Source organism: Gopherus evgoodei, chromosome 13, assembly GCF_007399415.2.
Source record: "Gopherus evgoodei ecotype Sinaloan lineage chromosome 13, rGopEvg1_v1.p, whole genome shotgun sequence".
NCBI lineage: Eukaryota > Metazoa > Chordata > Testudines > Testudinidae > Gopherus > Gopherus evgoodei.
The window spans coordinates 31,156,571-31,168,618 of NC_044334.1; the positions used below are offsets into that span (position 1 = coordinate 31,156,571).

The 12,048-nt window shown below is 50.5% G+C and overlaps 1 protein-coding gene across 10 annotated transcripts in view; it reads left to right on the top strand.

The window, feature by feature from the left end:
* The window catches only part of NF2 (neurofibromin 2), a 100,620-nt gene that overhangs the window by 72,165 nt on the left and 16,407 nt on the right, over positions 1–12,048 (top strand). For 5 of the 10 annotated variants that reach the window (XM_030582318.1, XM_030582315.1, XM_030582313.1 and 2 more), the window contains 2 exons: positions 7,854–7,984; positions 9,895–10,054. In XM_030582318.1, the coding sequence (XP_030438178.1) occupies positions 7,854–7,984; positions 9,895–10,054 (291 nt within the window). Of the gene's footprint in view, positions 1–7,853; positions 7,985–9,894; positions 10,063–12,048 lie in introns of all 10 variants that reach the window. The other 5 variants (XM_030582320.1, XM_030582319.1, XM_030582316.1 and 2 more) reach the window with 2 other exon arrangements.

Below are 12,048 nucleotides of genomic sequence, written 5' to 3' on the forward strand. Positions count from 1 at the left end.
GGTTGCAATGTAGACGCGCCCTTAGGCTCTTCAGTCACTTAGGAACTTTAGTCTGTTTTACCTCTCTCTGAGATTCTGATATTTAAAGTCACAGGTGTCCCTTTGAAGAGTCTCACAGCAATATTAACTTGGCTGCGTTGCACACAAACAGCAGCAGGATAAACTCTGTGTTGGCAAAGAAACAGGAGTAGGAAATGGTATTTACGTATTATGCACAAAGTGGGTAAATTAACATAATCCTTGCGCCAGGGCAAGCATCTAGCTTCAGCTGCCTTGTTCTCACAGCTTTTGCTTGTTCAGAATGTTCCCATTTCAGCGTCAGTTCTGCAGGACAAATGAAATGATGTCCTGCTGGATTTGTTCATTGCAAGCGAGGGACAAGCCCCTACTGCAAGTGAAGTTTATGCCTATGGCAAGGGAGGGAGACTTATTGTGCGGAGTAAATCCATTGCTATCCCAATCAGAGCTGCTGCTGCCAGCCTTGGACTAGCTACAACAGTCCTTGGATTATCTTAATCTAGGGAGCAAGGGAGCTCAGCACAGCATTCTAGTCTGTGAAATCCGCAGATAGTTCCTGCCTTCGGTCCCAGAGTCAATACACACAAAGCATGGCCTTATTCTTCTTTGAGTGATTGCTCATATGCATTCCAGTTAGGTGTGTGCGCACCGCGTTCACGTTCGTCGGAGAAACTTTTGCCTTAGCAACACTCGGCGGGTCAGCTGGGCGCCCCCTGGAGTGGCGCCCCTATGGCGCCTAATATATACCCCGGCCGACCCAGCCACCCTTCAGTTCCTTCTTACCACCCGTGTCGGTCGTTGGAACAGTGGAGTGCAGCTTCGCTGACCTCCACACTCCCTAGCTACTCGTAGTCTCTTCTAGTTATATTCGTAGTATAGTTCATTAGAGTTAGTTGTAGTTCATAGTTATAGTTGTTAATTAGTAAGTATTGCGGGGTTTGGGGGATAGCCCCTTCCCTGCACGGAGCTCATGCCTGGCTCACCGGGTTTCAAGCAGTGTTCGGCCTGTCATAGGCCGATGCCGACAGGAGATCCACACGATTCCTGTCTGAAGTGCTTAGGGGAATCCCAATTTGCAAGGCTTTTAAGCCAAGGACAAAAAAGGAGCGGGACATTAGATTGAAGCAGCTCCTGATGGAAGCGGCTCTGACACCGTCGCCCTCGGCACCGAGCACGAGCCAGTCGGTGAGCAAAGGCACCCCTACAGCACCGGGCGTCGCCGGTACGCCTAAGGATTCCCGGCACCGGCCACCGCTGGCACCGAAATCCACCCCACGCCGCTCCCTCTCCCCGAGGTCGAAGACGGCGAAGGGTCAGATGACAACGCCAGTGTTGCAGCCAGAGACTGCATCTAAGGCTGACCGTCTGGCACCGATAACTGCTGCGGCACAGCCACGAGGGCAGTTGAGTCTGGCACCGGACAGCTCCCCGGCACCGGCCGTGGTAGAGCTCACCTTACCATCGACTCCGGAGACTTTCTCGGCGGCGAGGGACTTGATTGCCATAACTGAAGTGGCACCGCCCCTAGCCCCGGCACCGCCGGTGCGGGTATTGCAGTCCCTGGGCAAGCCGACCCTGACCAGACCGCCGTCGATCAGCGTAGGGGACCGGCACCGATCAAGATCACGGTCCCGCCGCCGCTCTGAGTCGAGACATCGCTCTCGGTCTCGGCACCGGTCCTCGCCACGGCGCTGGTCGGGCTCTCGGCACCGGTCAGTCTCTCGATCACCAGCACGCTACTTGCGGTACCGCTCCAGCTCCCGGCACCATACCAGGCACCGTACCTCCCGGAGCAGATCAGGGCGTAGAGACTCAAGATCCCGGTTGACCTCCCGGTGCCGGGCCGGTCGCAGGTCCCGGTCTCGCTCTCGGTACCACTATGAGTACTGGCACCGGTCCCCACGATCAAGAGGTGCAAGATCGGTCAGGACTTCAGCTCCAGGTTTTTCTGCTCCACCTTGGCCATCCAGACACACGTCCACATCCTCCCAGGCGGACAGCTACTACGACCGGGACCAGGATACAGAGGTACCGGTGGGGGTGTTCCAGTACTCTCGGCCGCAGGACATGGGATCTCAGCAGTGGTCCTTCTGGACACCCTGGGTGTACCACCAAGCCCAGGGTGCTCCTCTGGTCCAGACACGCTCTGCTGCCTCAGAACATCGGGCACCAGAGGCCACCGTTTCCCGCCCCCCCACGGTTGAGTCAGAAGAGCAAGTCACACATCCTCTGGACTTCCCGGGGCAGCTGGAGCAGGAACCATCCCAGGAGCAGGAGGCCATCGAAGACCCCTTCGTTCCTGGGGTATCCTCCTATTCCTCACCGGATGAGGCTGTGGCAGGGACCTCATCATCAGGGCCCCCGCCAATAGACCTCAGGGCCTCTCAGGACCTCCTGCGCAGAGTGGCCCTCAACATCAACCTCCCAGTGGAGGTGGTCTCGGAAGTCGAGGATCCCGTGGTGAGCATTCTCACCGCTGATGCTCCCACCCAGGTCGCACTGCCGTTCATTAAGACCATCCAGGCCACTGCCGACACCCTCTGGCAGTCTCCAACCTCCATTCCACTGACGGCTAAGGGAGTTGAGAGAAAGTACATGGTACCCTCTCGGGGGTACGAGTACTTGTACGTCCATCCTCCTCCCTCCTCCTTAGTTGTCCAGTCGGTCAACGAAAGGGAACGACATGGCCAGAAGGCACCAGCCCCGAAGTCCAAAGAGGCCAGACGAATGGATCTCCTGGGTCGTAAGGTGTACTCAGCGGGGGCCCTACAGCTCCGTGTGGCCAATGAACAGGCTCTACTGAGCCGATATAACTATAATACTTGGGCTGAAGTGGGTAGGTTCTCCGAGCTGCTACCCCGGACTCACGCCAGGAGTTCAGTGCGTTCCTGGAGGAGGGAAAGAAAGTGGCCAGGACCTCTCTCCAGGCCTCCCTGGTCGCGGCCGACTCGGCAGCCAGAACCTTGGCCTCGGGGATTACCATGAGGCGCATCTCCTGGCTCCAGGTCTCTAACCTGCCTCCGGAACTGCAGTACACCATCCAGGATTTACCCTTTGATGGCAAGGGTTTGTTCTCGGAGAAGACCGATCCCAGGCTGCAGAGCCTGAAGGATAACAGAGTCGTCATGCGCTCGCTGGGGATGCATACCCCCGTAACCCAGCGTAGACCCTGCAGGCCCCAAACTCACCGCCCGTATTTTCCACCTCGCCAGAGGTAGGACCTCAATAGAAGGTGCGGGCTGGGAGGCCGCAGACGCCAGTCCGGTTTCCAATGAGGCCAAAACCAGGGACCCTCTAAGGCACCACCAGGCCCCAAGGCTTACCAGCCTCAGAACAGGATCCTCTCCCTCCCTTCTCTAACCGCCTCTCCCACTTCCTCCTGGCGTGGTCCCAATTAACATCAGACCTTTGGGTTCTGCGCACAGTGAAGCAGGGATACCACCTCCAATTTGCTTCATCACCACCCTCCCGCCCCCCTTCCCGGTCCCTCTTCAGGGACCCCTCTCAGGAGCAAGCCCTCCTACAGGAGGTCCAATCTCTCCTCGCTGCAGGAGCTATAGAGGAGGCATTAGACGAGAGGGGGAAGGGGTTTTACTCCCGCTATTTTCTGATCTCCCAAGTCCAAGGGAGGCCTCAGATCTATCCTAGACCTGCGGGGCCTCAACAAATGGATGCTCAAGTTGAAGTTCTGCATGGTCTCCCTGGGAACGATTATCCCATCCCTGGATCCTGGAGACTGGTATGCCGCCCTCGACATGAAGGATGCGTACTTCCACATTGCCATCTTTCCACCGCACAGGAAGTACCTTCGCTTTATGGCCCACCACCAGCACTTCCAATTCACAGTCCTCCTCTTCGGCCTCTCCACGGCCCCGAGGGTGTTCACGAAGTGTATGGCCGTCGTTGCCGCCCACCTCCGCCGGCAACAGATACATGTGTTCCCGTATCTGGACGACTGGCTCCTCAAGGGGTCCTCTCAGTCTCAGGTACGGCAGCACGTCAATGTAGTTACGGCCCTATTCTCCCGGTTGGAACTACTTCTCAACACCTAGAAGTCCACCCTGGTCCCCACGCAGAGGCTGGACTTCATAGGGGCAACGCTGGACTCCACTCAAGCCAGGGCCTACTTGCCTTAGCCCCGCTTCCAAGCGATCGTATCGATCATACGAAGCTTACAGGCCTCCCCGATCACCTCAGCTCGCACCTGTCTTGGACTCCTGGGACATATGGCCGCATGTACTTATGTGACAAAGTATGCCAGGCTCTGCATGAGACCCTTCCAAACGTGGCTCCATTCGGTCTTCTGCCCGGGAAGGGACCCTATAGACGTCCTGGTGACAGTTCCCCCCAGCCCCCTCCGCTCCCTCGATTGGTGGCTAACTCCATCCCTGGTATGCACAGGGATGCCGTTCCATCCACAGCCGCCGTTGATGAACTTAATGATGGATGCATCATCCCTTGGTTGGGGAGCCCACCTAGGTCACCTGCGTACCCAGGGCCTTTGGTCGTCCCAGGAGCTGACACTCCATATAAACGTCCGTGAGTTGAGGGCAGTCCGCCTTGCTTGCCAGGCGTTTCAACTGCATCTGCATGGCCGTTGTGTTTCGGTGTTCATGGACAACACAACAGCCATGTACTACATCAACAAGCAAGGAGGGACCCGCTTGTCTCCCCTGTGTCAGGAGGCCATTCGACTCTGGGACTTCTGTATAGCCCAGTCAATAGATCTGGTGGCGTCCTTTCTTCCAGGGGTCTGGAATGCTTTGGCGGATCGGCTCAGCCGGTCCTTTCTATGTCACGAGTGGTCAATAAGACCGGACATCATCCATTCACTCTTCTGGAGGTGAGGATTTCCCCGCATAGACCTGTTCGCCTCCTGCTCGAACAGGAAGTGCCAGGAGTTCTGCTCTTTTCAGGGTCTCTCCCCGGGGTAGATCACGGACGCATTCCTTCTGTCGTGTAGGCACCACCTGTTGTATGCCTTCCCTCCGTTTCCCCTGGTTCACAAGGTCCTGTTGAAACTCCGCAGGGACAAAGCGCATCTGATCCTGATCGCACCTGTGTGGCCCAGACAGCACTGGTTCACCACCCTGCTAGATCTGTCCGTAGACACCCCAGTTCTCCTCCCTCTCCTCCCGGACCTGATCACACAAGACCATGGCAGGCTTCGTCACCCAGACCTGCGAGCTCTCCACCTCACGGCGTGGCTCCTGCGTGGCTAAACGCAGCAGAGTTGAGCTGTTCCGCGCCGGTTCAGCATGTTCTCCTCAGCAGCAGGCAGCCTTCCACCTGCTTCACGTACTTGGCAAAGTGGAAACGCTTCTCTTGCTGGTGCGCAACACAGGGCGTTACTCCTTCGGATGCCTCGATCCCCACGGTCCTAGACTACCTCTGGTACCTTAAGCAGCAGGGCCTGGCGACATCCTCTCTGAAGGTGAACTTAGCGGCCATATCCACTTTCCGGCCAGGTGAGGGCAGCCACTCCGTGTTCTCCCACCCCTTGGTGTCTCGGTTCATTAAGGGCCTAGAGCGTCTCTATCCCCCCATACGTCGCCCTGCCCCTACCTGGGATCTTAACTTGGTCCTAACCAGGCTCATGCTCCCGCCATTTGAGCCACTAGCGACTTGCTCGCTCCTGTACCTATCGTGGAAAACAGTGTTCTTGGTGGCCATTACATCGGCCAGGCGGGTCTCCGAACTAAGAGCTCTCACGGTGGACCCCCCATACACTGTTTTCCATAAAGACAAGGTACAGCTGCTCCCTCATCCGGCATTCCTCTCTAAGGTTGTGTCTGCCTTCCACACCAACCAGGACATCTTCCTCCTGGTCTTCTTTCCAAAGCCCCACTCTTCTCTGCGGGAGCAGCAGCTATACTCCGATGTGCGCAGGGCACTCGCCTTCTACATTGAGCATACAAAGCCGTTCTGAAAGTCTCCCCAACTGTTTGTGGCGGTCGCGGAACGGATGAAAGGCCAGCCAGTCTCCTCCCAGAGGATCTCCTCCTGGGTGACTGCATGCATCCGTGCATGCTATGACGTAGTTCATGTCCCTTCGGGCCACCTTACGGCGCACTCTACTAGAGCTCAAGCATCATCAACTGCCTTCCTGGCGCGCGTGCCTATCCAGGAGATATGCCGTGCAGCGACCTGGTCATCAGTCCACACCTTCACTTCGCACTACGCGCTGGTCCAGCAATCTAGAGATGATGCAGTCTTTGGCGCAGCGGTTCTGCATACCACCACATCTCACTCCGACCCCTCCGCCTAGGTAAGGCTTGGGAATCACCTAACTGGAATGGATATGAGCAATCACTCGAAGAAGAAGAGACGGTTATTCACCTTTGTAACTATTGTTCTTCGAGATGTGTTGCTCATATCCATTCCAAACCCACCCTCCTTCTCCACTGTTGGAGTAGCCGGCAAGAAGGAACTGAAGGGTGGCCGGGTTGGCCAGGGTATATATCTGGCACCATAGCGGCGCCACTCCAGAGGGCGCCCAGCCAATCCGCCGAGTGTTGCTAGGGTAAAAGTTTCTCCGAACGTGCACGTGGCGCGCACACACCTAACTGGAATGGATATGAGCAACACATCTCGAAGAACAACAGTTACAAAGGTGAGTAACCGTCTTTTCTTGAAAGTTATTGTCAAACCTCCCACCAGCCCATAGTCCTTTTGCTGTGATCCCCCAAGCCAAGCCAAGTAAAGCTGGGGCAGGTTAGCCTTTGGCTAGAAGACCTTAAAGGAATAGTGTGTGCAGGAATTAGTGTTGGTGATTTTAGTACATGGCGCTTTTCTCTTTGAATCAATAATAAGCCGGTTCCTAGCATAATACTAGAGGGTGCTGTGTGAGATAAGGTGCCATCTTTCAGATGAAGCTTAAAATGGATGTTCTGACCAATCGTGGCAATTGACTATACCATGGAACTTTGCAGGGGTCAGGATGTGTTGGTCAGAGTCTGAGGTCCTGACCGGTTTCTGATTTGGGGTAATTCCATTCTGCCACCCTTTTCTTTGCTCTTCCAATTGAATATAGGATTCTTCTATCATAGAGGGTTTTGTACTAACACCCTTCGCTTCCTGTCCTTAACTGGTATGCAGTTTTACTGTTAAATAGCTGCCAAGATTCACCCTAGAGGAAGCTGAATTCCAGCAATGTCTTTAGTGATCCTTGTGTATATATATTAAATAAAAATAATACCTAACTTTTAAATAGTGCTCTTCTTCAATAGATCTCAAAGGTCAGTAATATTATCCTCATTTTACAGATGGGGAAACTGAGGTACAGAAGCAAAGTGACTTGCAAAGAGGCAAGTGAGTTGCCCAGGGTCACTCAGCAGGTCAATGGCAGCGCTGGTAATAGAACCCAGGTTCTGAGTCCCAGCTCAGTTCTCTATGCACTGGGCCATACTGTCTCTCCTAAACTGCTTAAAGTGTTAGAAATCCTTCAGTTTGAAAGGCACTATGTTTAATGTAAGTAGTTATCTTTTATTTCCACTGTGGCATATACTAGGTTCTTCCGATGGTTTTGATAATGAAGGTATGAATCACATTGTCCCAGCAATACTCTCCGACCCCTGTACACAGTAAATGAGATACTTTCTTGATCAATGTCGTTAGAGGCAGCATAACATCTTTGAAAAGGGATGCAGTGAATTAGCACATAGCCAGCATTGTCCATGCAGTCAGAGAGCCAGGTCTTCACTAAAGCACCACTAAGCAGCTTCTTGCATTACAGGGTCAGCCATTGTCTTGTCTCTTTAGCTTCCTGCTACAGAACGTTCACAGATAGCAGTGGCCATGTGACCAAAGATGATTAATCTGTGCTCTGTCTTTAGCAGCCCATGAACTCAGGTATGACAGCGCTGCCTGCCGACCTGCCAAGCTTCAGCCTCATCAGTGAGAGCCTCTCCTTTGACTTCAAGGATACAGACATGAAGAGACTTTCCATGGAAATAGAGAAAGAGAAGTATGTAGCTTGCTTCCATAGTCTGTGTGCACATGTCAGATTAGTTCCTTGTATAGCACAACTGCAATGAATGGAGTTATTCCTGGTGAATTTGGCCTATTGTTCTGAAATGGTAGATCTCAGATTGGTGACAGTGTTTGGCAAAATGGGAAGGCCTCTACATTTCAGCCTGCTTGAGCAGACCAGCTGAGTCCCTGCCAGGCATGTGGTAATGTGGTATAGTTGTTAAGAAATTTAGTCTTCTGTCCCCCAGGATGGGTTCTCTGTTGCCCTGGTGGAATCTTGATCTCATTGAGGCCTGGGCCACACTACGCTGTTAAACCGATTTTAACAGCATTAAATCGATTTAACGCTGCACCCGTCCACACTACACTGCTCTTTATATCGATTTAAAGGGCTCTTTAAATCGATTTCTGTACTCCTACAAAACGAGAGGAGTAACGCTAAAATCGATATTACTATGTCGATTTAGGGTTAGTGTGGACGCAAATTGACATTATTGGCCTCATTCTTTTACAGTAGCTACGCACAGTGCACTGCTCCAGAAATCGACGCTAGCCTCGGACCACGGATGCACACCACCGAATTAATGTGCCTAGTGTGGACGCACACAATCAACTTTATAATATCTGTTTTATAAAATCAGTTTTAGCTAATTTGAATTTATCCTATAGTGTAGACGTACCCTGAGACCAAGAGCTGAGCAGGATTCAAAACAGGCTTGAATAATGAGACCTGTTCAGTTACTATGTTAAAAACAGACAGGATATTCACTCATCTGCTGTGGACGTGAGCTAGCCACTAACTTCTTGGGATTTGAATTAAACTTCCCTTATAGTCCAATTAGTCCGTAATTATCCATTCTGAGATTTCTTGCACCTTTTTCTCAATCATCTGGTGTTGACCACTGTTGGGGTGAGAGATTCAACTAACTAGACCACACTCTGATACGGTATGGCAGTTCCTGTGTTTTTACCATATGTGAGAAACTGAGATGCAGAGATGTTAAATGATTTGCCCGAGGCCACAGAGGAGAGGATTAGAGCTGGGATAAGATCTCAGGAGTTTCCAATTCCCAGTCCAGTGCTTAAATCACTGGATCACATCATCTCTCTCTAACCACACAGCTCAAGTGAGAAGAACAAAAATATTCTATCTGTGTTGATCCACTGCAGGCATGTCTGTACTCCAAGTGCTTGGGTGCAGTTCGTAACAGGGCCTTACGCGTAGCAGGGCAACCTGGGATGTGCTGGTATTTTGCAACCTCTGCATGCTTTGCCATGTGTTTATTGCTTTGGTCTCGGTACTGAGTCAGTCTTGGCTGCCCATAGTGTGCTACGCAATGTATAATGGGAGACAGTTAAGGCCAAAGTGATGAACCATTTTAGGTGCATCAGTACTTGACACCTTAAAGGAGACCTATTTTTGAGACAGTGCTGAGCCCCCACCCTCTAAAAATAAGGACCCTTTATGACATCTCGAGGCACCCAGAATCACTAGTCACTCTTGGGAAATCTGGCCTAGATGAATTGAGAATTTCATGCATTTTGGTAGACTGGGTTTATAAATACACTGTGGAGTAGAACAACATTGTTAAAACCAGTAGCTCTCATTGGAATTGCAGAGGACTAACCAGCATCATGCTGCAGTTACTAGCAGAGATGGGGAGGTATATAAACATAATCTGGGCATGCTAGACTGGCTATTTTTTCATACCTGCATGACACAGTTTTGCTCTTGAATTGGCTATCTGGCATCTGTTTTTAATAAGGAACAAACTGCTCAGTGTAGTTCACTGTACAGCTTACATTAGTGTAGTCAGTTTCATGCTCTAGACATGATGAAATTAAAAGCCCCTATCAGTTGTCATGGAACCGCATAACCACAAGGCTGTGTATTGTGTGTGCCAGAGTGGAGTACATGGAGAAGAGCAAGCACCTGCAGGAGCAACTAAATGAGTTGAAGACTGAGATTGAGGCGCTGAAACTGAAGGAGAGGGAGACAGCGCTGGATATACTGCACAACGAGAATGCCGACCGAGGCAACAGCAAGCACAACACCATTAAAAAGGTACCCAGGTTCCTGCCTTGCTCCTGATGAAAAACAGGGCTTAGACTCTGCTCAAGGAGTTGTCATAATATTTTGATTTAGGTGCTTGTCCATGAATGCTTAATCCAGACCAAGATTTACAGAGACTCTGTGCAATAACTCTAGGTAGCTCAGACTGGTGTGTCTGTTGGTTGACTTACCCTTGTAGTGAAGACAAGCCCTAAGTTACGCTACTCCAGTTACATGAAGAACGTAGCTCAGGGGTAGGCCACCTATGGCACAAGTGCCGAAGGCGGCACGCGAGCTGATTTTCAGTGACATTCACACTGCCTGGGTCCTGGCCACTGCATTTTAATTTAATTTTAAATGAAGCTTCTTAAACATTTTTAAAACCTTATTTACTTTCCATACAACAATAGTTCAGTTATAGATTATAGACTTTTATAGAAAGAGACCTTCTGAAAACGTTAAAATGTATTACTGGCACGCAAAACCTTAAATTAGAATGAATAAATGAAGACTCGGCACACCACTTCAGAAAGGTTGCTGACCCCTGATTGTAGCTGGAGTCGGCATAGCTTAGGTCGACTTACTCCAGTGTCTTCACTGTGCTGCATTGATGGCAGACGCTCTCCAGTCGACTTACCTTACACTTCACAGAGAGTAGTAGTACTGGGGTCAACTAGAGAGTGCTCTGCTGTTGATTTAGCAGGTCTTCACTAGATTCGCTAAATCGATCCCAGTGTGGATCTTCCCTTAGTGAAGACCAGCCCTTAGTTTGGGAACTAGAGAATCAGGAAAAATCATAAGGGTCTCTCTTTGGCCATCACAGCTGACTCCTGTCTATTCCATAATGTGAGAGACATTACACTATACATTCCTGAGTTATGGGTCCTAGGTGGAGAAGGCCCCCTCTAGCCTGGATCAAGGCAGCCAGCAGTCTCAACCCCTCCCATCTCACTTACCATAGAAAGACAGAAGGGGACAGGTGGGTGCATCAGGTTGACTGGTCCTAAATCTTGTAAAGCTTTAAATACTGATAGTAAGATTCTTGAATTGCACCTATTGCATGAAGTAATTGTTCATTACCCCTTGTTTCAAGTCACTATCTGGATCCGGATAGTACTTGTACTTGGCCAAAGGATTTAAAATGACTGTACCTTACTGGCATCAGCATTAAGCAAATGAAAAGGTCCTAACAAAACTTATCCTTTTTAAAAAACTGATCCAGTTTCTTCTGTTGCTGAGAAACTCTGCTACTCAATCCCCCTCAACCCAGGAAATTTTAACAAGGATCTGATTTGGAAATCCAAGCATAAGGAGTGTTTTTTAGCCAGGCTTTCTTACAAAAGTTTCCTTCCTTTTGAAAGGTCTAGAACTCCTAAGATATGTGCCGGGGCTACAATGTAAGGGGGACAATGCCAGTGATAAAAGTCACACTTTAAAAATTATATCTTTCCTGTGTTACTAATCCCATCAGAGTATTAAAACAAAACATTTCAAAGTTCTGATTTGCTCTGCCTTTCACCATGGAGAGTTTGATTTTACTGTCCCAACTGAACTTGGAACAAAGAGTAAAATAATCTAGTCAGTTTCAGTTCCTAGTTCTCCTGTTCTAGCCCTATGCTGCCTGCGTTTCCAGTTGGGAGAGCGAGAGAGATACTGATACTTAAGTGCACACAGAGCTTGTGTTTTTAGAGTCTGGAAGCCTCTTTGTTCATATTAGGCTTTGATAAAGCTCTCCGTTTACATGCTGGAGAATCCCCTTTTAAGCTGAAAATGCTACATTTGTCCTCTATACAAATCTTAAAAGCTGTTGGCAGAGAGGAGAGTGAGTCCCATTTGTCTCATTGAGGAAGGTGATTAGGCATTCGTGAATCGTGGGTGAATCATCATTGCAATCAGGACTGTCTACTCAGTCTTTGTTCACTAGCTGAAGCTTGAATCTTGTCCTCTCTGCTCACCTTCTTAAGTATTTTCCAAGGGGGGAAGCAACAGAGAAGCTGTGGCAGCAC